Here is a 21,923-nt window from a genome sequence, read left to right as displayed (position 1 = left end):
ATATATATATATATATATATATGAGACTTTCTTTCAGTCCATTTTCAGATTTAAAGTTGTCATTTTTTAATTACATGCTCTCGTTGCCTTTTATTTTGAAAGATGGATTTTTTTTTTTAAGTAAACAAATGTCATCACACAAACAGTGTAAACAAACTCAGCTGATTGATGCGTTTCCCTTTAAAACAATCAAAGTCCCCCCTGACACTCACACGCACGAGCGCGTGCGTTCACTCACCCTTAGTCTCGCAACAGTCCTTGGGGGATCTCTGGTCGGCCTTGATTGGCACCTGGAGCAGGGACTTCAGGTTGGTCATGGTGGTCAGTTGCCCCCCCTGAGGGACACTTCCAGCCGGGCTGCTGGCCCCAAACTGCGGGCTCGTGGCCCCCGCGGGAATATCCGGCGGAAGTAGCTGCGTGAGAGGCCTGGACATAGCTTTTAGGAGGGGGGTGGGGGCAAACACCTGCAGAAAGTGCGCTTGAGATCAGAGTAATCCGGTTAGTGCCAAGTGACGGGCGCGCGGTCAAAAGGTGCGCGGACAGGTGAGGCCGCTCGTCCCATGCGTGAAAATGTGCAAATAAAAAAAATGGAATAAAATCAAATAAAAAGGGGGGGGTTTATCTCCACACTGGCTGCATGCTGCTTTAATTCATCCTGAGCCTTCAGGAGTTCCTCTCGACGCTTCAGCAAACTATTTCAGATGAAGACCCGGTCCAAGTCCTCTTCATGGACTGGTGCTGGGTCCGGTCCGGTGCTCGGCTGATCCGATGGAGAATTTCGCCCTCCCCAGAGAGGGACAATCAATGACAGCTGAAATCAAACAGGCACAAATAAAAGCGGTGATGGTGCAGTGAAAAGATGGGTCAGAAGCAGCAGAACCGAGCCGGAACGCGGCGGTGGGAAGTCTCCAAAACGGAGGAAAAAAAATCCGCCAAAACAAAACTGCGCGTAAATATGAGCGAAATAAAACCAGATGGAAGAAATAAAGAAAGCCCCCCTCAAAAAATAATAAAATCCAGTAAATGATGGCTCTTATTTTCCTCCCTCTCTCGCGCTCCCTCCCTTTCTTGCCCACACGCACAGTCGCGCGCGCGCACGTACACAGCCGCTCATTCTTCTCGCCGTTCTCTCTCCGCCTGTCAGCTGGAACCAACACGAGCCGCTCGCGTCACGTCACCGCTCACGGGGGAAAGGCGCTCGGCGGAGTGGATCGTTTGCGAGGCCTGACCACGCCCTCTTCGGTTCACAGCCACGCCCACCAACGCTCAGATAGGATGCTGTGCTTTCACGGTACGCGGAAACGGTGGGAAATATGAGAACTGCTCATACTAGATGGTTTCTTCAGGTCACAGCAAAGTAGATATGAAATAAATCAGTCTTCAAAATAAATATAATAATATAAAAACGCGATTTTGTTATAGTAATTTAGGTGGGTTTTTTTGTTTGTTTGTTGTTGTTTTGGTATTACTTTTGGTTTGCTTTGTTTTGTACAATTTTTTAAGTCCTAGAATTTCACTCTCAATGTGTTTCAGTATACGTCGTATATCTACTTTTCCAGCCATACACATTGTTTTATTTAAAGGTTTATCACCAGTCTGCTCCACCTGCGTTTTTATATTGATCTTATTTTGTTTTTTTTTCTAACCATTATCATCATCATAAATTTATTTTAAAAATCATGCTTTTTTTTTAGCCATCATTTTACTATGCACATGAAGACATGGTCCACTATTTTCATTTTCAGGCTGCAACCGTCTCCAGCGGTCATTGTGCAAGAGGCAGGGGACACCGTGGACAAGTCCCAAGTCCATCACAGAAACACATAAAGATAAAACAAGACAAACAAAAATTCAGACTCTTAAGGACAATTTAGAGTTATCAATTAACCGAACGTGCATGTTTTTTTTTTTTTATCTGGAATCTGAGTACCTGAAGGAAACCCACTAATGCATGGAGAGAACATGCAAACTCCACCAAGGAAAGTCCCAGGCCGAGAAGCGATCCTGTGACGTTCTCTCTGTAAGACAACAGCACTAACCACTGCTCCATTGCGCCGTCTTTCATGGTTTATTCATTTTAGTTGGAGTGAGGACAGAGGGTGCAGGGTGAGCTGCAAGATGACTCCGTGTGGTGACCCCTACAGAGGAAACGACTGAAAGAAGATTCACATTTATTAATTTATTCATCTTTGACGTTTTACTCATCTTTCTATGTTTACGTATCAGTGGTAAATTTATTTATACTGATGAGGCTCAAACCCAAAGGAGAGCTGTGGCAAAAAATAAACTATTAAAAGTACTCACTGTGAAGTATAAACTCAAACATAAAGAAGTTACTGTGATACACACAGATACAAATTTAGTTATAGGTGTTCTGAAAAGCAGGTCCACACTCAATGTAAACAACACTCAGCTGAATCTGAAACTTAAAAAAAAAAAAAGTCGACTCATGAGTCTCAGGATTGACCTACATTCGGCTGCATGGCTGTGTAGGTTTAATGTTTGACCTATTTCCAGTCAGTTTGGCTCTTTGAAAAACGCACTGCTCAGATGTTTTTTTTTTAATTAAAGAAAAGTTAACCATCAATATTTTTTTCTAGTCATGACTTTGCATTAAGGAATTGTAACACCTCAAGTCTGCACTGAACCACAAGAGCAGAATAGTTCCAACTTTAAATTGCTCCACTTTTATGTTAAAATACAAAAGCTTTTGCTGCATTGTTTAGTACTTTATTATTGATATGTAGTGTAGTTGCGTTTAAACTTGATTTGACCCCTTTTTTGCGTTTAAACAGAACGTCTTTATTTTTACAAGCTTTATTGAACGTAGCACCGCTAAAACCACGCCTCCTCGCAAGCTGAACCAATAGCGAGCCTTTGTTTGGACCTGCCCATCCAATCACGTCCGTCGGAGCCGATCGTCTTCCTCGATGGAGAGGGAAAGCTCTCCGCCCTGTTCCTCTTTTCTCACGCTGTCATGTAAACACAGAGGTGAAAAAAAAAAAAATGACCGGGTGTAATTTTAATGAAATGCACAGTCACAGGTCGTGCGTGTCTGCTTTTGTTTCTCCCGCTTGGTGTCCAACGGATTTTTGTCATCAATAAAACGTCAAACAGACTTTACAGTCCACAACATGGTGTACTCCATTTAGACAAGTAGGTAAGAACGTTTAAAATAATCTGCATTAAACACGAATTTTTTAAAAAAAAATTAATTGTTTGCGTGGAACTTATTGTGTTTTTAACTAAACAGCAACTTTCAGACGTATTTTTTTCTTGAAAGAACGGCAGGAAAAGTGTTTAAATCGCATTAAATCCCATAAAATGGACGGACTGTTTGTCGACTTCTCCGCTCGCTCGCGCTCTCTACGCCGAACTGTCACGTGCTCTCCGCACGCGCCCACTGTTGCCTAGCGGCGGCTGAGCTGCGCTGCGATTGGTTGAATATAGGTCAGTCGCTGCCAGTCTCGGACTCTGATTGGCTGAAAATAGGTCAGAGTCTCCGCCCACAGGCTTTCCCATGCTACAGCCACGTGACAGCTCAGAGGGTAAAGTGTTTCCCTTCTGGAGGAACAATTAAAAGATCAGATTTACTTCAAAGATTAAACTTACCCAAATTAAAATATAAAACAAACAGATGTAATATAATGACAAGATGAACACATACATGTTTATTTAAAAAGTAAATAAAAGGTGGAATATAAGTACACAAGAATATACTGTTTAGAGTACAAAACCTAACATACTTTAATCAGGAATTCATAACAGATTTATTAGCCAATGATAATGATTTTTCCTTTCATTTTACTTAACATGCTATATTTACGTACACGTCACTGTAAACTGTTGATAAAGTGTTTTGATTATATTTTGATGTTTTTATGGAAAGAGTGGGAGGATGTACTGCATCACATTTCATGTACATTATTCTTAACTCTTTATATGATAAATCGAACTAAAAACAATATTTTATTACTGCGAGTATATAGATGATGCATAATTTTCTTAATTATATATCTAATTTAAAATTAAAGTAAGATGACTAGCAAATGTTTTCTTAGAATTTATTTTGAAATCTAATTTTTGCGCTGTGTCATTTACACTATGGATTCAGTTTATTGCTTTTTAAAGACATCTTTTATACTAAGCAGTACAATAAAAAGTATCATTTTGTAATTGAAAAATACTTCAAATTCATGTTTGTTTTTAATGCTCTAAAAAGGACATTTGTGTGACCTGTAAAGTAAAAAATAAATCGAGTGAAAGCGAACACGATCAGCCCAACAGCCTAAAATAAAGTGCAGGTGTAAATCACACATAATCCCACATCTTGTGTTTCCAGTGGATACTAATCTGACAGAGCCATAAATCAGCAGCAGCTGCTCTGCGGTGACAGTTCCTAGAAAAACCCTGAGTGAGATGATGTCACACTTTAGTGACAAACAGCAAAATCAGCTTTACACACAAAAAAAAAAAACAGCATTCATGCTGACAGGAAGGAGCGTGAAACAACTTCACTACAATACTGTCTGATTTAGGTTTTAGTAGTTTTTGTCCACTGCTTTAAACTTGCAGCCATCATTGAAAAGTACAGGGCGCCATCTAATGGCTGACGTCGGTAATGCAGTATGGTAAATTCAATTAAATAAATGTTTTGGCACTTTTAGGTGTTGAAAGACTAAATAGGTTCGCTTAAAAGTCAATACACTCAACCGATGCACAAGTTAATTAATTTCTTAATTTATCTTCAAACTAGTGTCACTCCTTTTAACAGGAAAAAAAAAGACATTACTTGTACATCTTATAAAACTTAAGTGTCAGTACTGTTTCTCCATTGAGTTATCCTTTAAATAGGATGCATCCCCCCCCCCCCCTTGTAACCAAGGAAACACATATTTGGTGCTAGATGCTAAACAGTCTTTTGAAGTTTTGGACACAAATTGCAGCCTTTGTTAATCTACTGTTTACTGGAAATTTATTTATTTATTTTTTAATTTACTGCTAAATGCAGGATTTTTTTTAGCTGGACATGACGGCCAAGCAATTAAATCAGAAGTTCTCCATAATGCATTTAAGTTAATATTTTGCGATGGAAACAACAAAAACTTTGATTTGTAAAATGTCACTGTGCAGATTTTAGTATTTAGGAACCAAATTTATTTTCATCTCCAGTCGAGAGAATCACAAAAACTTAAGTTGCTCTGTTCTCAGTGCCATTCCAGGAATATAACTTTACTGTTTGATCATTTAAATGTGAAATCTCAATTTAATAACTGCAGACAAATAAAAAATATTATCCAAACCTTTTTTTTTCTCCCAACATAATTGCAATTTTAAACTTGTAACCTACAAAAACCAGTAACCATTCCAATTATCAACAAATTTAAACATCTTTTGCCTATTAAATATTAAGTACAGTGATGAAAATAAAATTTATCAGAACCGTGTAAATAAAAAAAAAAAAGTGAAAGTAACATTTCAGATTTTTATTTGCAGGTTTTCAACAAGTCACTTAAAAAAAAAAAAAAAAAAAGATAGTAATTTAGTAATAATTTTACACATTTTAGTTTACAGAAAAACCTAAAAATAAAAATTAAAAATAAGGAAGAAGCACATCTGGACAGGACCTAAAATTTAACTATGTGAACACAGTTTTGTTACAAAAAAATGGGACGTGAGGCAACGAGGAAGCAGGTAAACAGGGCTCGGGAAGAAGTGGAGAAAATGATCACACGGATACGAACACTCATCCCACTGTTTTACAAAGTCCGAGTTCGTCCCCTCCCACCAATACAATACCAACAATGACAAAAGTAATAATACTTGGGAGTAAAAAACAACTGTAAAATAGTATATAATAAAATATTGAATTGTACAGTATGTTTTATTCTCGTCCTTTTCAAATCCTGAACCAGTTTGAGTCGTGTCTAAGCTTCATGTACGCGTTTTTAAATGATTTACGTAGTGTGCATTAAAACAAGGCAAAATAAACTATTTAATGACCTCAGTACAGAAACCAGTTTGGCTTCCTGTGATAAATAAATGGTGTACTGTGCCAAAGGCCATTTTCATAAACTACTTTGTATCAAATCTGGATTTACGTCCTCTAAAGAAGTGGTTCCCCAACACTGGTCCCTGAGGAACACCATCCTGCCTATTTTAGTTTCTCTGCTCCAACACACTTGATTCAATGATTTAATTACTTCCTTAAGTTTGGCAGATGCCTGTTAAAAACCCCTTGCATTCAAATCAGTTGTGTTGGGAGCAGAGGAACTAAAAATGCACATGATGGTGTTCCACAGGGACTAGGGTTGGGAACCACTGCTCTAGAGATAAATTTCTTAAGGGTGAATGTCACACTGGTATATATATTTTTTTCTTCCAAGGATCAACACAGAGCATAATGACCACTGTTTAACGGTAAACAATGTGAAAACAAACTGAGGTACCTCGTCTCTACAAGCATCCGATTTCTTTTGATGTTCAAACGCAGCAAATTAGAAATTTAAACATTAGAACAATGACAGAAAAAAAAGTAGATGAGTTACTTTTTCCAAACGGATGGTACTAAAATGATTAACGTTTATTCACGTTCAGGAAAAAGACAAGTGCGTTGGGTGGTTTTAACTTTAGGCCTTTAGAAGTTCATGTCCTTTTGTCAACCACCTTTGCTGTAGTACGTCTGGACTGCAGACAGGTTTCGCCACGTGGGGATACGAGGACGTTTTGTAATGTCCTCCCCGTTCTCCCACTTATTTATTAAAAACACGTTAGCTCTTGTTCGCATCCTGGTTTATTTAATAAAAAATAAATTTCAAAACAATCTATAAAAAAAACCTAAAAAATATTGTGTGTTTTACTGAGCGTACTCGGTTAGAACTGTTGATCTATCAGGCTGGACCAGAGATGGAATTGACAAGTGGACGGGTGAATGCTCACGAAATGACTGGGCAGTAGCCGGTAATCCAGCCTTTGTCAGGTCCCAGGATTTACCCATGCCGCCGATGGTTGTCCCCCTGCAGGAGAACCTGTGGCGGGCCAGGAGACGAGGGTTCCAGAAACGATGGTGGCATCTGTGGCACTGGAATGCAGCTTGCTTCAGATGCTGGCCTCTGTGCTTCAAGGCTTTGTGTAACGAGGAGGTCCGTCGTCCACACACTTGGCACCTCAGACGGGCGTTACGGCCCGAGTTTCTTGGTGGATGCCTGACGGCGTGGTGCACCAGCAGAGAGCCCTGTTTGGCATATGTAGTACTGGGGCAGATGGGACAGGGGAAGCGCTTGAGGGGGACATCCATACAAGCGAGTCCTGTAACTTTGACAGCCCCCCCACACCATGATTTGACTTTCATTATACACCCCTTTTTTCTAATTTGGGCCAGCAGCTTTTTTCTGTTGAACTGAGCCTGCCGTTTTCCCCTTCTTCTCCTCAGCATCATTAGCTTCCTCCGAGTGTCTTTACTCAAAGGAACACCCACCAGCTTCCCATCTCTCATGATGCTATGGATCACTATTCGCCGTTTCTTCTTTCGGTGCTTTCTTGTTTGACCATGTCGCTTTTGGAAGTTTTTTGCATGGTAGGGAAAAGGGTGTTGTATTTGTTGTTGCTGCTGTGGCTGCTGCTGTGGCTGCTGCTGTGGTTGCTGCTCTGAAACCCCTTGATGAATGTGGGATGATGCAGCATAGTTGGAACTTACGCTGGAATCGTAAAAAAGCGTCGAGTATTCAGATGGCTGAGACTGGTTGACGCGTTGACCACCGCGGTCAATGCCGTGCTGCGATAACTTGTGTCGCACTAAACTGTTGGAGTAGGCAAAGGCTTTGCCACATACCTCACAACGATAGGACTTCTCAAGCCCCACCCCCCCGCCATGGACAGTCTGTTGATGTGCTGTAAGGTGGAAATAGTGGCGAAATGACTTCCAGCACACTGTGCAGGTGTAGAGCCTCTGAGAGGGGGTGCCAGAGGTTGGAGACTTTTCTTCTTGGGAACACGATGAGAAGTAGTCAGAGTTCCCTGAATTGGCAACTTGACTGATGGCAGCAGCAGCACCTTTTATTCTCCGGCCCTGGTTGTCAATTTCACCTTTTCTGTGCAACTTGCCGTGTCTAACAAGGCTCTGTGCGTAAGCAAACATCTTTCCACAAAGATTGCATTTGTAGTTCTTTTGACCAGAGTGCACAGTCAGATGTTTGGTGAGGTGGAAGGGCTCACGGAACATTTTGCCACACACCTCGCAGCCATGAGGTTTCTCTCCTGTGTGCACGCGGTTGTGGCGCCGCAGAGTTTCCGCCCTTCGGAAGCGTTTGTCACAAATCTGACACCCATAAGGCCTCTCTGAGCCGTCCCCTGGAGGCGCTGGGCTCCTCCTCCTCCTCACGACGGTGTTGGGGTCCCTTTTTTCTCTGGGTTTCCGTGGCCTTTTGGGCTTTACTTGGGGCAAGCTGGGGTGGGTTAAAGGAAAGGTTGAACCATTCAGGGTAGATGTTGATGACGGCCCACCTAAGTTACCAAAACCCAATCCTCCCAGAAGACCTCCAATGATGTCCCTCCTTTCTCCTTCTCGACTTTCTGAGTTTATATCACAGGAGGCTGCAGCAGCAGCTGCAATGGCTGACATTGCACTGCTAGTGACCTCATCCTCTGAATCATCCAATAGGGAAGACAAGGGAAGGTGGGGCTGCTGCTGGTGCTGCTGCTGACTTTGTGGATGGGGATGAAGAGTTGGGGCTAAAGGGGCCTTACGTAGAGTTTGACTGGTCATTTCATTGCTTAATGTACTTTCTGAGGAGTAAAGTGTTGATGTTTGTGAGCGTCTGTAGTCATCTATCCCACTATTGTAGGCTGTTTGGTTTTGGTATCGATTTCTGGAATATTCTGTTGCATACTTGTCATCCGCCATCCCTCCACCGTTATTTGAAATTCCTACTCCATTGCCACCATTTCCCATTTTACTGCTGCTCGGGCTGGATCTTGTATTCCCTCCACTGCTCGCCCGGTTTTTAGAACTGCGAGGTGGTTTGCCACAAGCACCTGAAGCAGCGTGGTTGAGAAGTGAAGTGCTCTCACGGAAACAACGCCCACAAGCCGGGCAGCGAAAGGGCTTCTCGTCGTGAATCTTTTCATGTCTTGTGAGAGACTCTCTACGATTAAAGGACTTCTGGCAGATGCTGCAGACAAAAGGCCGGTTTTCTGAGTGGGTGACACTATGCTGGATGAGGTGACCTCTCTTTTTGAATCTTTTCCCACACTCGCCACAGCAAAATATTCTTTCTGGACTGGGAGAGTTACAGTCAGACTTCCTGCTTTGGCTTTCTGGTGTCAAACCGTGGCTACGAAGATGTCTTCGAAGGCTGGAGAGGTGCGTGAAGGTTTTACCACATTCACCACAGTGGTAAAGGGGTTCTGGCTCAGGCTGCCTAGAAGAGATGCTATTGTGACTTTCTTGGGATTTGGGGAGTTGTTGGTTACCATTGGTTACAAGTACAGATGAGGAGTTGGAAGATGTGGGGGCAGATGAAGATGAGGAGACAGTGGAAGATGATTGCTGCTGCTGCTGGGAGGAAGATGAGAGCATCGAGGAGTGCTGTGTCTCACTTCTGATGCCACTTAGCCCAACTCCCCCAGATCCTCCTCCCACAAGGCCTGAAGAGGAGCTCTGACTGTGCCCACTCGAGCTGCTGTTGTGGCAGTTATCAACGCTGCTGCTGCTGCTGTGACCGCTCTGATTGCTGCTGTTGTTGTCCGCTTTCCTCTGGGGCAGGTAGCCAGCCATCGCTTTCTTTCTCCTGCTTCCTCCACTTGAAACTGCTGAAGACGAGCCGTCCCCTGACTTTGTTGTATCGTCTTTAGATAGCGACAGGTGCAGAGGAAGGGGGAGGGGAATGCCTGCCTCCTGCTGCATTAATGATGCTATCTGGTTACTGGAAAGCACTGGAATGCCTTGAAAATCAAAGCTACTCAGTGGAGCAGGCTGGGGGGCTGGGTGGAGGGGGTGCGGATGGTGAGTGTGGCTGTGCGGATGAGATAAGGCATGAGGGGTTAGCTGCTGTTGTTGCTGTTGAGGCTGTGGAGTGCTGTGGCTATGGCTGTGGGAGGAGTGGAGGGAAGGGGGAGGGGCCAGGGCTGAGTTAGACTCGGTGGCCCCTTGGCTAAGACCTAAGCCCAAGTGGTTGTGTGTGCCCTGCTGGACAAGGAACTGCTCCAGACTACTGTTGGTAGGGACACCAGACAAGAAGTACTGGTTGGCAGCAAGCATGCAGCTGAACTGCTGGTGGAGGCTGCGTGGATCGGACTGGCCAACTAAGGGGACTGCAGTGCTGCTGGCAGGGTTGTTGGATGCTGAAGCAGTGGTAGAGGAAGAAGGTGAAGAGGACGATGGGCCAGAAGAGGGTTGAGGGACAGAGAGGCCTGGATGAAGAGGAGGAGGAGGTGCAGGTGCAACGCCAATCACCCCAGCACTCCCTCCACTACTGCTTCCACTGAAGTCGAAACGTCCCATCCCAGAGTGGAGTTGCTCCTGAGCCAGTGCGGCCTCAGCTGGATGGAACGGTCGTAGAAACTGTGGATATCCTGATGTCGAACTGCCACTGCTAATCTTACTGGACTTTCTAGAGCTATGGGACGATGAGGATGACTGGCTCTGATGGGATATGGATGGGGGAGGGGCAGTCATTTTGGCAAATAATGAGGAAGAATCAGCAAAGGCATTGGTCCGAGAACTCTGAAGAGATCCCAGTCCAAGTCCAGACAACAAGCTCCCAGTAGCTTCAGCAGAGGGCTGGTGCTGCTGCTGCAACTGCTGCTGGTGCTGCAGTTGGACCTGCTGCTGGTGGCTTAGTTGTCTATCTAACCCAAGGCCTTTGAACTGGTGGGCTTGGTGTCCACTTAGCATCTCCAGAATGTCCATGGGGTACTTGCTGAACTGGAACATCTCCCAATTCAGCAGACGTACACTGTGCACAAAGTCACCACAAACAGCAAGGAGCCCCTTTTAACCTTAAAAGGTCTGACTTTCGGAGACAGTCCAGCTTCCGTTCAAACCCTGATTTAAAAAAAAAAAAATACACTTTAATCCTTCAAAAGTCAACGCTTGAATTTCCTCAAATAAATGTACAACTGGGTTTACTTTTCATTCAGGAATGAAGCTTTCAAGTGGTGTGCCGTAAAATGGGTCATAAATTTAAAAAAAGCATACGAAATTATATTAAACAACAGAGTTTGTAGTGTTTTTGTAAATCGTTTCATATCCATAAGTCGATTTTAAAATCAGTCCAAGCAGTCCCACAAAGACGCTGTTATTTCAGAGGAAGATAAATTTTGTCTTGACATGAAGTTCTCTGGGGAGCCTGGAAAAAAAGACAATGTTATTAGCGTTAAAGCACAAAATCAATAATTAAAAACAACAGTTACTTTTCTAGTATAAAATGTCACAATATAACACTTTATGAAGAAGTCAAATTTACAGATAAACAAAAACTTCAGAGCAGTAAAGAGAAGCTATAGTTGCTCTTTGCGTCTAATGTTCTCAGTTCTGGTAATGGTGCTTATAGAGCTAGTTTATGCAAATAAAGCTTTAGAGCACCTCTGAAAATTCTGTGTTTAGATCCTAATAGGTCAGGGTTGCTTTAGGCAGCATATACCAAACAAAAACAACAGATTCTGACTGGGTTGGATAGCACACGACCTACAACACGTGGGATACTCACTTTAAAAACGCCACTGTTTGTGTTAAATGAAGGAAAAAAGTGACTGATGCAATAAATGTTTCATCACGCCCGTTTAAATCTTTGTGTAACCTGACTGCCACCAACAAACACCACTAACCGCTGGATTTAATTATTAAAAAGGACGACGCTAATAACAAAATGTCCGTTTTATGATACAATGCAAAAAGACAATATAAACTCCAAAATTTACACAAAACTATTTCTGGTTTTCTGTCTCGGTGGCAAAGATTTTACAACCAATGACGTTGAAAATGTTTCAGTACAATAGGTCAATATAAATGCAGAAACAAATCAATGCATTTAACCAGTTAAAGGACAAAAGCCTTCATTAATAATGACAAATCCAACACTTGTTATTTTTGCAGTTGATTGCAGAGCCATTTTTTTTATGTAAAGTGTATTTGCAGCTTGATAGAAAACGGGTTTTCTAAAATAAAATACAAAAAACAACCACAGCTTTAAATTATTTCAGATTCAAAATCCACAAAACTAACTTAAGTGATATTATTAATCAGAGAAAATACTCTTTTTTTTTTTTTGCATTACATCACCTGACCTTTGAAGATGTTCCAAACAACATCTAATTTGTGACAAAAGAAAATGCAAGTTCCCTCAGTTTTTTTTTTTCCAACGAGACAAAAGACAAAGAGGTCAAACGTCCTCATATGTGCCGTCTCATCTGCGTTTGGGTAAAGCTTTGCATTGCGTCAACACAATGATTTTGCATCTGATAAATTTCTGAACATGCAGCATAAACTTCGTGCTAGAGTCAGCACATAATAAGACCTGCCGTCAGTCTTCATCACAACAAAATACCGTCATAAAACCTAAAGTAAAAACGGTACCATGATAAGTGTAACAGCAGATAACCTATTTTATTATTCAAAGAAATAAGACGTTCCTGTTCAGTAGAGATTTGCCCAAAATTTAAGGATATTTGTCTTACATGTGTGCAGTTTCAGGTTTATTGATATTTGTAAGCTTGTGCAATTCCTGTAAAAGCACTAAAACCAATTAAACATCCAGCAGTGCTTGATATATTTAAAAATACTATTTGTATACTTAAATAAAGAGCATGTCACTTCTTTATTTCATGTGATCGTGTGTGCATTTTTCACAAGTTCATTGCAGGTTCTCAGTCAGACTCGAATGTGATTTTGACAAACCCGTTCTCTTGCTTGCACCAAATATGACTAATCGAGTTGATGATGGTGAAAATCAGCCAGCATAAATATTTAATGCATCAGGTCAAGGTCATCACAAAACATGTTCATTATAGATAAATGGCTCAGTTGATAAATAAGAAATTTATGTTTCAATATTTGCCCTTACTGCATCAGCTCCCGTCTTCATAAATAACCTATCAGGATGCAGACAAAAGATTTAAAGACACTTTTGTTTTGTAATCATCAACTCTAGATTTTCAAGCTACCTCTCTGGCTCGGAGGAAAATTAAAAATGTACACAGCCAGCAGCTATTAACAGGTCTCTAGTGTGTTTTAGAGCTGACAGTTAATGAACCACCTATTGAAAAATGTATTAGTCCACCCTGCTTCTGAAGATGATTCCAGTATTTTTAAATAGCCAGTTTTTTTTTAACTGAGTGTGAAACGTGAGATCTGCTGAATGCGATGTACCGTATCACTGCAAAAAAAAAAAAAAAAAATTTGCATTGGTTTGTTTCCTAAACTCTGGTTAGCTCCGGATCACTTTAGCGAACAGCTCCAGAGCGAAGACAGAAGTGGATGAAATAAAAAAAAGGAGCTATAGACGGGGGACTGTTGTCTCTATTTAGTTGGATTTTGAAGCCAAACTGAAAGGTGGTGATTTTGACGGATGGTGACGTTACATGAGCGGTTTCTAAATAAATAAAATGGATTTTATGAAGCTAACCTTGAAAACTGCCTTTTTGAAACATACAATTCCTACTAACATCTGAACACGTTGAATTAATTTCAAAATTATAAACCTGCTTTATTAAAAAGGCGACTGCTAATTATAGTCAATTCTGATCTGAAGCATTAGGATATTTAAAAGTTACTTTGATAGATTATGATTACATTTCGTATTGCTCACAAATCACATGTACCAGTACATCATTTACATGTTGAACTGCCCAATACGGAAAACACTTTTGGCACTATTCTTGCAAGTATTACAAACGGATAAAACGTGACACCAAGGAACATTTTCATGTTTATTATGAGAATTCAGTGCAGTTGAAGAGTTGAGAACTATTGGAAGCAAAGGATGTAAAGCTGACGGCTACCAATGGTTTGTCATCTCTCTTAAATTCACCATCACTAGCGGAGGAAACTAAAAATAAAATTAAAAACTTAATGCCAAATGAAATGTACTAAAGAAGTAGATACATTATGCTGCATGGTCCAGAGATTTTAATGCACCTTAAGCATCTATACTAAACAAAAATATAAACGCAACACTTTTGTTTTTGTTCCCATTTTTCATAATAATAATAATAATAATAATAATAATAATAATAATGTGTATGTATTGTCATGAGCTGAACTCAAAGATTTAAGACTGTATGTACACAATGGGCCTTTTCTCAGAAATCTTGTTCACAGATTTGTGCAAATGTGTGTTAGTGAGCACTTCTCCTTTGCTGTGATAATCCAGCCACCTCACAGGTTCGGCATATCAAGATGCTGATGAGCCGGCATGATTATTGCACGTGTACCTTAGGCTGACCACAATAAAAGGCCACTCTGAAATGTGCAGTTTTATCACAGCGCAATGCCACAGATGTAAGTTTTGAGGGAGCTTGCAGTTGGGCGTGGCGAACGTCCACCAGAGATGTTGCTCATGAATTGAATGTTAATTTTTCCATTCAAGCCATTTCCAAAAAAAGAGTTTCAGAGAATTTGGCAGTACATCCAACCGGCCTCACAACCACAGACCACGTGTAACCACACCAGCATCTTCACCTCCCAAGATCATTTGAGACCAGCCACCTGGACAGCTGCTGCAACAATCGGTTTGCATAACCAAAAAAAAAAAAGTGCACAAACTGTCAGACATCGTCGGAACCGACTTGAGTGAGCAAATGCTCACATTCGATGGCATATTGGAGAGGTGCTCTCTTTACAGAAGAATCCCGTTCTCACAGTACAGGGCAGATGGCGTTGCGTGGGTGAGCGGTTTGCTGGTGTCAACGTTGTGAATCGAGTGGCCCATGGTGGCGGTGGGGTTATGGTATGGGCAAGCGTATGTTATGAACGAACACAGGGGCTGGTGTGGTTACACAGGGTCCGCGGGTGTGAGGCCAGCTGAAGGGACTGCCAAATTATTAGAACATGGCCATTCCTGCAGACAGCACGTCAATTGCACGCTTCCTCAAAACTTGCAACATCTGCACATTTTAGAGTAGTCTTGTTTGTGGTCAGCCTAAAGCAGACCTGTGCAATAGTCATGCCGTCTAATCAGCATCTGGATATGCCACACCTGTGAGGTGGCTGGATTATCTTGGCAAAGAAGTGCTCACTAAGTACACACCTCTATGAACATTTGAGAGGAACAGGTCTATTGTGTGTACATGAATATTTTTGTTCAGTGTATAAAACTGTTGAATTACAATATTTATTGTGTAAACAAGTTGTGTTCTCGTCCCTATTTAAAGCCATGTTGCTTAATAATTGTTTTTTTAAAAAGCAGGGGAAGCTGCAGAGAAGTGTGCATCTCATTTTAATGTTTTCAACTCGGCTGAGCTGCAGAAGTAGAACCAGTTATTTTGCAAAATAAAAAATAAAAACAACTTGCAACGACTGATGTGACTGTTTACATGCGTGTTGTGTGCATTTTACCAGCTGGTGCACACGTCGGAAACTCCTGCAGGGCTGAAGGTGCAGGGCAGAAGGGTTAATGCTCCACTTTGTCCGCAAACAATCTCTCAGCTCGACAATCTTTAAAAAACAAAAACAAAGCAGATCATCGAATAAATACACCACAAGACACAGGCAGCATCTGTCAATCACAGCTAAACGCGAACTCTCAAAACCGCTTCAAATAATTTACAACCTAAAACGCGTTGCGAAATAAAATAATGAATTCAGAACAACGTTAAAATGCGACTATCAAAACGTTTCAAACCTAAAAAGGATGACTCGGTTTCCTAGCCCGACGCTAGCTTAGCCGTTAGCTTAGCGGCTAATAAATTAGCCAACAGGAGTCCTGCTGGAAGCTGCTTTTGTTTTTGTTTTTGTTTACCTCGCAGCAAACGACGTGTGGGTCCAAACAACCCCGCTCACAACCGCGACGGTAAAAGTGTGACAACATGAGGGTGGTGGTTTGCTCTGAAAGCAGGGTCCCTGCTGCCTGTCAGCGGGGCCTTTTTCCTCCATCCATGAAAAAACACGGCGGAAGGCCCCGGATCTCCAGGGCCCGGGAGGGCTGCTTTTCACTCCAGCCGCTCTCCGCTGTCCCGCACGTCCATTGTCCGAAGTCCTGCAGCTCGACCGGCTGCTCTTCTGCAACACGTAGCCTTTTGTTGGGTTTTCTTCGTGTTTTACCCCCAGCTGCCTGCTTTGCGCCCCGCTTCAGCTGTAAGCGTCCCCCCTCCTCAGCAGACGGCGGCTCCTCCGGTGCAGCTAGCGGTAAAATGGTCGTTTCCTGTCCGCACAATGGTTCCGGGTAGAGCCCGGGACAGGTTGCTCCGTCCGGCCGGTGTTTCAGAGCCACCCCTGAGGCCCCAGCTGCACAGCGCACAGGATGATGCTCATGAATAAATACACTGCGCGTGTGTGTGCGCGTGGACGCGCGTTGTGCCCGCGCGTGTGTGTGTTCTCACACGGAGAGTGTAAAAATGTTAATTGGGTAATAAAGATGTCTTTCCGCTGCATAACATTGCAAAGTGTGTTTCAGTGCGCGTGTCCTGTTCGTGCGCTTGATTGTTGCGGTTTAATTACATGTCCGTTTTATTTTGTGCGCTCGTGTTCATTCTGTTGCAGCAGACTTTGTGTAGGCAAACAGTCTGTAACAAGAAAATATTTTATTTTATTGAGCGTCAAAATTTCATATGGTGTAAATGTGTTAATGTATGAGAGCAGTTTGTTCAAATAATTGTACAAACTCGCAGCTATTTCCTTTGGGGTTCTTCATGGTTCAGAACTGGGCCCACTGTAGTTTATTTGGTGCATAAATTGTATTTGCAACAATACAGATGTTTGCATATTACACACATGTATTTTTGTGTGAAAATTACTTACTTACGAGGAATAACAAACTAAATAAGTAAATTGCTGATTGCTATACCCCTTACATCTTTTGTATTTTTTGGGGGCGGAGGTTAAACTCAACAATTAAATTTGTGATCAACGATGTTGAAATAAAAGGAATATCTGAAACCACTTGTTTTGTATTTATTGAAGGCAAACATTTAAATCACAACTCAGTCAGTTGTAATATGCACGTGAAAGATGTAGTTACTCATTAGTATTAGTATTAGTGGACAATACGTATGAAACCAATAATCAATTTAAATGCACTTTATGTAACATTAAATTCTTAATTGTTTGGACTATCAGAGTTGGTCAGCATGTTGTTTAAACTGGTAATAATTTTATTTTGTTTAATTCTGTGTATTTGAATATAAAGATTTGAAGTGAAGATTTGGGATGCACTTAATTTCTGTTTACAATTTGTCCCTATCTGCATTGAATATTCAAACTAAATCCCTCGATGATCAAAATAAGGAACAAAATAACTTTGTTTTTCTTCAAATTATTAAAAATTAAAGTTCAGCAATAGGAAAGACTAACTTAGGCAGTTTTGCCATTTATATTTAATGATATTAAAACTACAGCAACACTGATAACCTGCAAAAATCAGCTTGTGTTCAATGGAGTCATAGTCATCCACATGAAATAAAATGCTTCTCCTCATAATGAACAGTAGGGGGCACGTTTTGTAATGAGATGGAAAACTTATTGCCCCACGAGCAAATATGAAAAATAAATTGTGTCAGTGTGTTTTACAAGCATAAGTCAGAAAAAAGGGACTACTGTTTTCTATAAACTACATTATGTGTGCTCAAAAATTTGATTGAAAAAACAAGATGATACGTTCGGTATGGAACATGTTCGTGTAGGTTTTCTCCCACAGACTAAAAACATGCCAGTTAGGTGAAACAGTAACTCTAATTTGTCACTCTTTGTGATTGTTGAGAGTGAGTTCTTGTCTGTCTCATTCGTCTTTCTGTTGCCCTGATGGACTGATGACCCGTCCATGGTGGGCACCATTTTCCTGTGACTCTGCACAGATGATGGTTTGAAAACATGACATTCGTGTCATGTTGAAGAAACTTGTCAGATTGGCTTACGTGTTTCAGCTTGAGGTATGTGGTGTTGTACCACACATGTCACACATGCATTCAGATATTTTTATCTGTTATACTGTATTTTATGTGTATAAAAAAAGAAGATATTTTTCAAAACAAGCTGCAGGTTTAACAATTGCACATTTATTTTATTAATTTACTTAAAAGGCAAAGAGACTTTTAGTTTTTGCTCTGTGACCCAAACCAGTATTTTTTATTTTTATTTTACTAAATTGTAACCGAATACAATTTACTTATTATTGCCGTGGCTGAGAGACAAGAGCTACATGTAATAAATGCATGTTATTAGATTTATTCCTACCCAACATCTAAAGTGTAAAGTTAAAGTGATGAAACAGTTTAAAAGCAACAGTTTATATTCCTATGGTTACACCTTTTTTAAGATTCAGTCTGTGTAGATGTTGGTTTTATATTCTGGGAAATGTATTCAAATAGTGGGAACCAGAAGACTTTAAGGTCAAGACTTGACCTCAATGCCTCACTTTTCCCAATATTTTAGCAAAGCTTTAACATGTGCAACGTGATATTACTGTAACCATATTGATCTATCCATCCATTATCTTTAGCGGCTTCTTGGGTCATGAGCATGTTGATTTAGGAAGTTGGAAAAAGATCGGTCTGCAAGAATTTAGAAGATAACATAAAAAAATATATATTAAAAATAAATGGTAAACAGTAAGGCTAAGTTGTGGTATTGAAGTTGCCTCTCAGCGAAAAGGTCGCCAGTTCAAATCCCGGCCCAGGACCTTTCTGCATGTTCTTTCCGTGCATGCATGGGTTTTCTTTGGGTACTCCAGTTTCCTCCCACAGACAAAAAACATGCATGTTAGGCTGATTGGTGACTCTAAATTGTCCCTAGGTGTGTGTGTGTGAGAGAGAGAGAGAGAGAGAGAGAGAGAGAGAGAGAGAGAGAGAGAGTTTGTTTGTCTCTATGTGTTCCTGTGATAAGGATTAGTTCATATCTTAGATCGTATTACTGTTTTTCTTTTACATTTTACTGTTTGGTGTTACTGGGACCCTGTGTACACAATTTTGTTCCACCACGTGTACCACATGTGGTGGAATGATAAATAAAAAAGCTCTGACTCTAAATCTAACCTCTGACTTAGACTCTGATGGACTTGCGACCTGTCCAGGGTGTCCCCCGCCTCTCACACAGTGATAGCTGGACACGGGCACCAGTGATTCCTGTGACCCGAAAAACAAGAAGCGGGTAACGATAATGGATAGATGGATAAACAGTAAATGTTGAGAAAATTTTGGTCAAAGGTTATGTTTTTATTATATGGCTGAGAATGTGAACTCTGCCCATGAACCACATGTTTGGGTTAGCAGAGAGAGCGGGGTGAGGAACTGGGTGAGGCTGCAGCATGCAGCTGGCTCCAAGGACAAGAAGTTCTGTGAACTCGGCTGAACTGATAAGGGTAAAAAAGCGAGCTGAGAAGGCGGCTCAGGGCAGATTCTTCTGACTGGCCTTATATATTTATGGAACTGTTGGAATAAAAATATCCTCTATTTATCTGACTTACTCAAAGGTGCCACACTCGACATCAGAAGACTTTTACTTGCAAGGACAGATTTTCAGTCCAGGTTGCACAGATATACAGGAAGTACATGCACACCAGTCATGAGACTCTGCCATGGGCGGTGTGCAGCTTGTTTTTATACACTTATCAGTTCAGTCAAGCTCACACACTCGGAGGCGACCTTGAAGCAACAGCTGCGTGTCTGCAGCCTCAAATCAGCTACTCATCCAGCTCTCTCTGCTAACTCAAACATATGGTTCATGGACAGTTAATGTTCTCAGCCATAGTAGTTAAAAACATTCAGAAACCTTAGCCAAAAATCCTCTAATGATAACCTGTCCTAAAAATCTGACCTTGCAAGACTTGTTAAAAATCTTCTCCTGCCATCGAGTGTTTCTTTTAGAGTAACTAGATGAGCGAGAATATTTTTCTACAACAGTAATAAAAGTGTCACATTTGTTTTTCATACTAAACAGTTGTTTTTTTTATCTGAAAAAGACAAGGTGCGCTGATTTACAACAGAAAAACATCGTTAAGTAGGATTTTTTTTATTGTTATTATCATTGAAACAGTATGGTTTCTACAAATGCAAGAATTGATCACCAATAACAAAAGGGATGCACATACGTGAGACCTTTGTTGGGATATTCTTGGAAATAGACATATAAGGGAATGTTATAAATACTTTATCATACAATTTTGAGGTATGCAGAGTAGCTTTGAGAATACAAATATGCCCATGCCTCCCCCAGTGGTTAACACACTCACACATAAATACAGGCACACAGTTTCATCGGGGGAGCAATTAACATGGATCACAACAGTAAACGACCTCTAAAGGTATGAGGAAATGAGCGAGACGTCAAAAACACAATTGAACTTTATGCCTTTTACATTTTCACCCTTATTCTGCTTCAGCTCTTTTAATAAAAAGCCAAAGCGAAGCCAAAACAGATCAGCAACACCTGCTGCTTTTAAGAAGAATCACTTAAATCACCTTCTGCAACTACACAGTTACTTCTGTGCCCTCAAGAATCTGTCAAAACTGAGCACAAAGGAAGAAGCTGCTTTAAAATCTAAATCTGTCAAACTACAGACGCACAAGCTCATGAAACATGCAATAAAAAGAACCCTCTCAGCTGTTTTACTTCCCCTCTCCTACCAGAAATATAAGCCTGGAACAACTTTTATGAACATTTAGAAGTCCTTGCTTTGATGAATGCAGCTAAATGAATGAAGCTGTGAATGAAAGAAAGAAAAAATAAAAACAAGGACAGGTCTGTAAAAGTTTCTTACAGGCTGATATGAGCGAGTGACGGGTCTAAATCTCTTATTTGTGTGTCAAAAGCACGATTTAGTTTTGGTCAAAGTGAGGTAAAGCATTCCTACGACAAAGCTAAACACACGGGCACAGAAATCAGAACAGACGCATGGACATTTAGACAAATACTCGCCGTGACATCATAAGTCAGCAGTATGACATCACTAACACTGGCTTCTGACATCTTCATGCGGTTCGTCGTTTATGATTGCATCAGCTTTTTTTTGTTCTCATGAGTAAAAAGGTTTTGTTATTCTTTTTTTTCTTCTTTTTTTTACATATAAGTCCACAATATATTTTTGTTAAATAATTGAAAATATTCAATAAAATTCACAAAGATTTAAAAAAATAAATACACGTTTGAGTAAATGCAAACAAAGAGAAGATGAAGGGAGCGATCACTGTTTCGTTGAGGGTTTTCTTCATATATAAATTGTCAACACGTTAATTAAAACACAACAAATGACTGGCAGAATACTTTATGATAATCACTCAGAACAAGGTCTCAATAAAGCCCAACCCAGCAAGTCCACCTTACTGCCAAAAAAAAAAAAAAAACAGACGGGACATCATTATGGTCAGCAATTATCCCACAACAATATTCAACATAATGGTGTTCTTACATGTTACATAAAAAATAAATTACTCTTTGCATGTTTATATTTTCTCAAGAAATCAGTGAAAATATGCACGCGCATGCCTCCGGACAGACAGAAGAAATGAAAATAAGAAGCCGACATTGTTTATAGCACATACACAGAAAGATAAATCTGTTTAGCCCTTGGTGTGAAGTGTTCATTGTTACCCCCCGCCCCTGAACCCGTCTGCTCCCCCTCTTTGAATACAAAAGGCGAGCAGCTGAACTTGCAGGTAGAGTGCGGCGTCGTCGACATATAGAAGAGGGGTTTGCTGCAATGTTGGTACGCTGCAAAAAGAAGCCCTCGGCTGTACAAAATCCCAATGAAAAGTGGAAAACGTTGCAGTGGGATGTT

The 21,923-nt window shown here is 40.9% G+C and overlaps 2 protein-coding genes across 2 annotated transcripts in view; both read right to left on the bottom strand.

Moving 5' to 3' along the window:
- Window positions 1–993, bottom strand: part of dbpa (D site albumin promoter binding protein a) — a 43,840-nt gene extending 42,847 nt beyond the window's left edge. Inside the window, exon 1 of the mRNA XM_037692740.1 lies at window positions 239–993. Within this exon, the coding sequence (XP_037548668.1) occupies window positions 239–434 (196 nt within the window). The 5' untranslated portion in view covers window positions 435–993. The remainder of the gene's footprint in view (window positions 1–238) is intronic.
- A 5,632-nt stretch (window positions 994–6,625) lies between these two features.
- znf865 (zinc finger protein 865) lies at window positions 6,626–11,159 on the bottom strand. The gene has a single exon (XM_037692867.1). It carries the CDS (start codon window positions 10,931–10,933, stop codon window positions 6,857–6,859), a length of 4,077 nt encoding a protein of 1,358 aa, XP_037548795.1. The 5' UTR covers window positions 10,934–11,159; the 3' UTR covers window positions 6,626–6,856.
- Window positions 11,160–21,923: the final 10,764 nt, after the last annotated feature.

Source organism: Nematolebias whitei, chromosome 19 (genome assembly GCF_014905685.2).
Source record: "Nematolebias whitei isolate Nwh7 chromosome 19, NemWhi1, whole genome shotgun sequence".
Taxonomy (NCBI): Eukaryota; Metazoa; Chordata; class Actinopteri; order Cyprinodontiformes; family Rivulidae; genus Nematolebias; species Nematolebias whitei.
The sequence above is the reverse complement of the archived record's forward strand: the minus strand, read 5'-3'. Positions and strand labels throughout refer to the sequence as shown.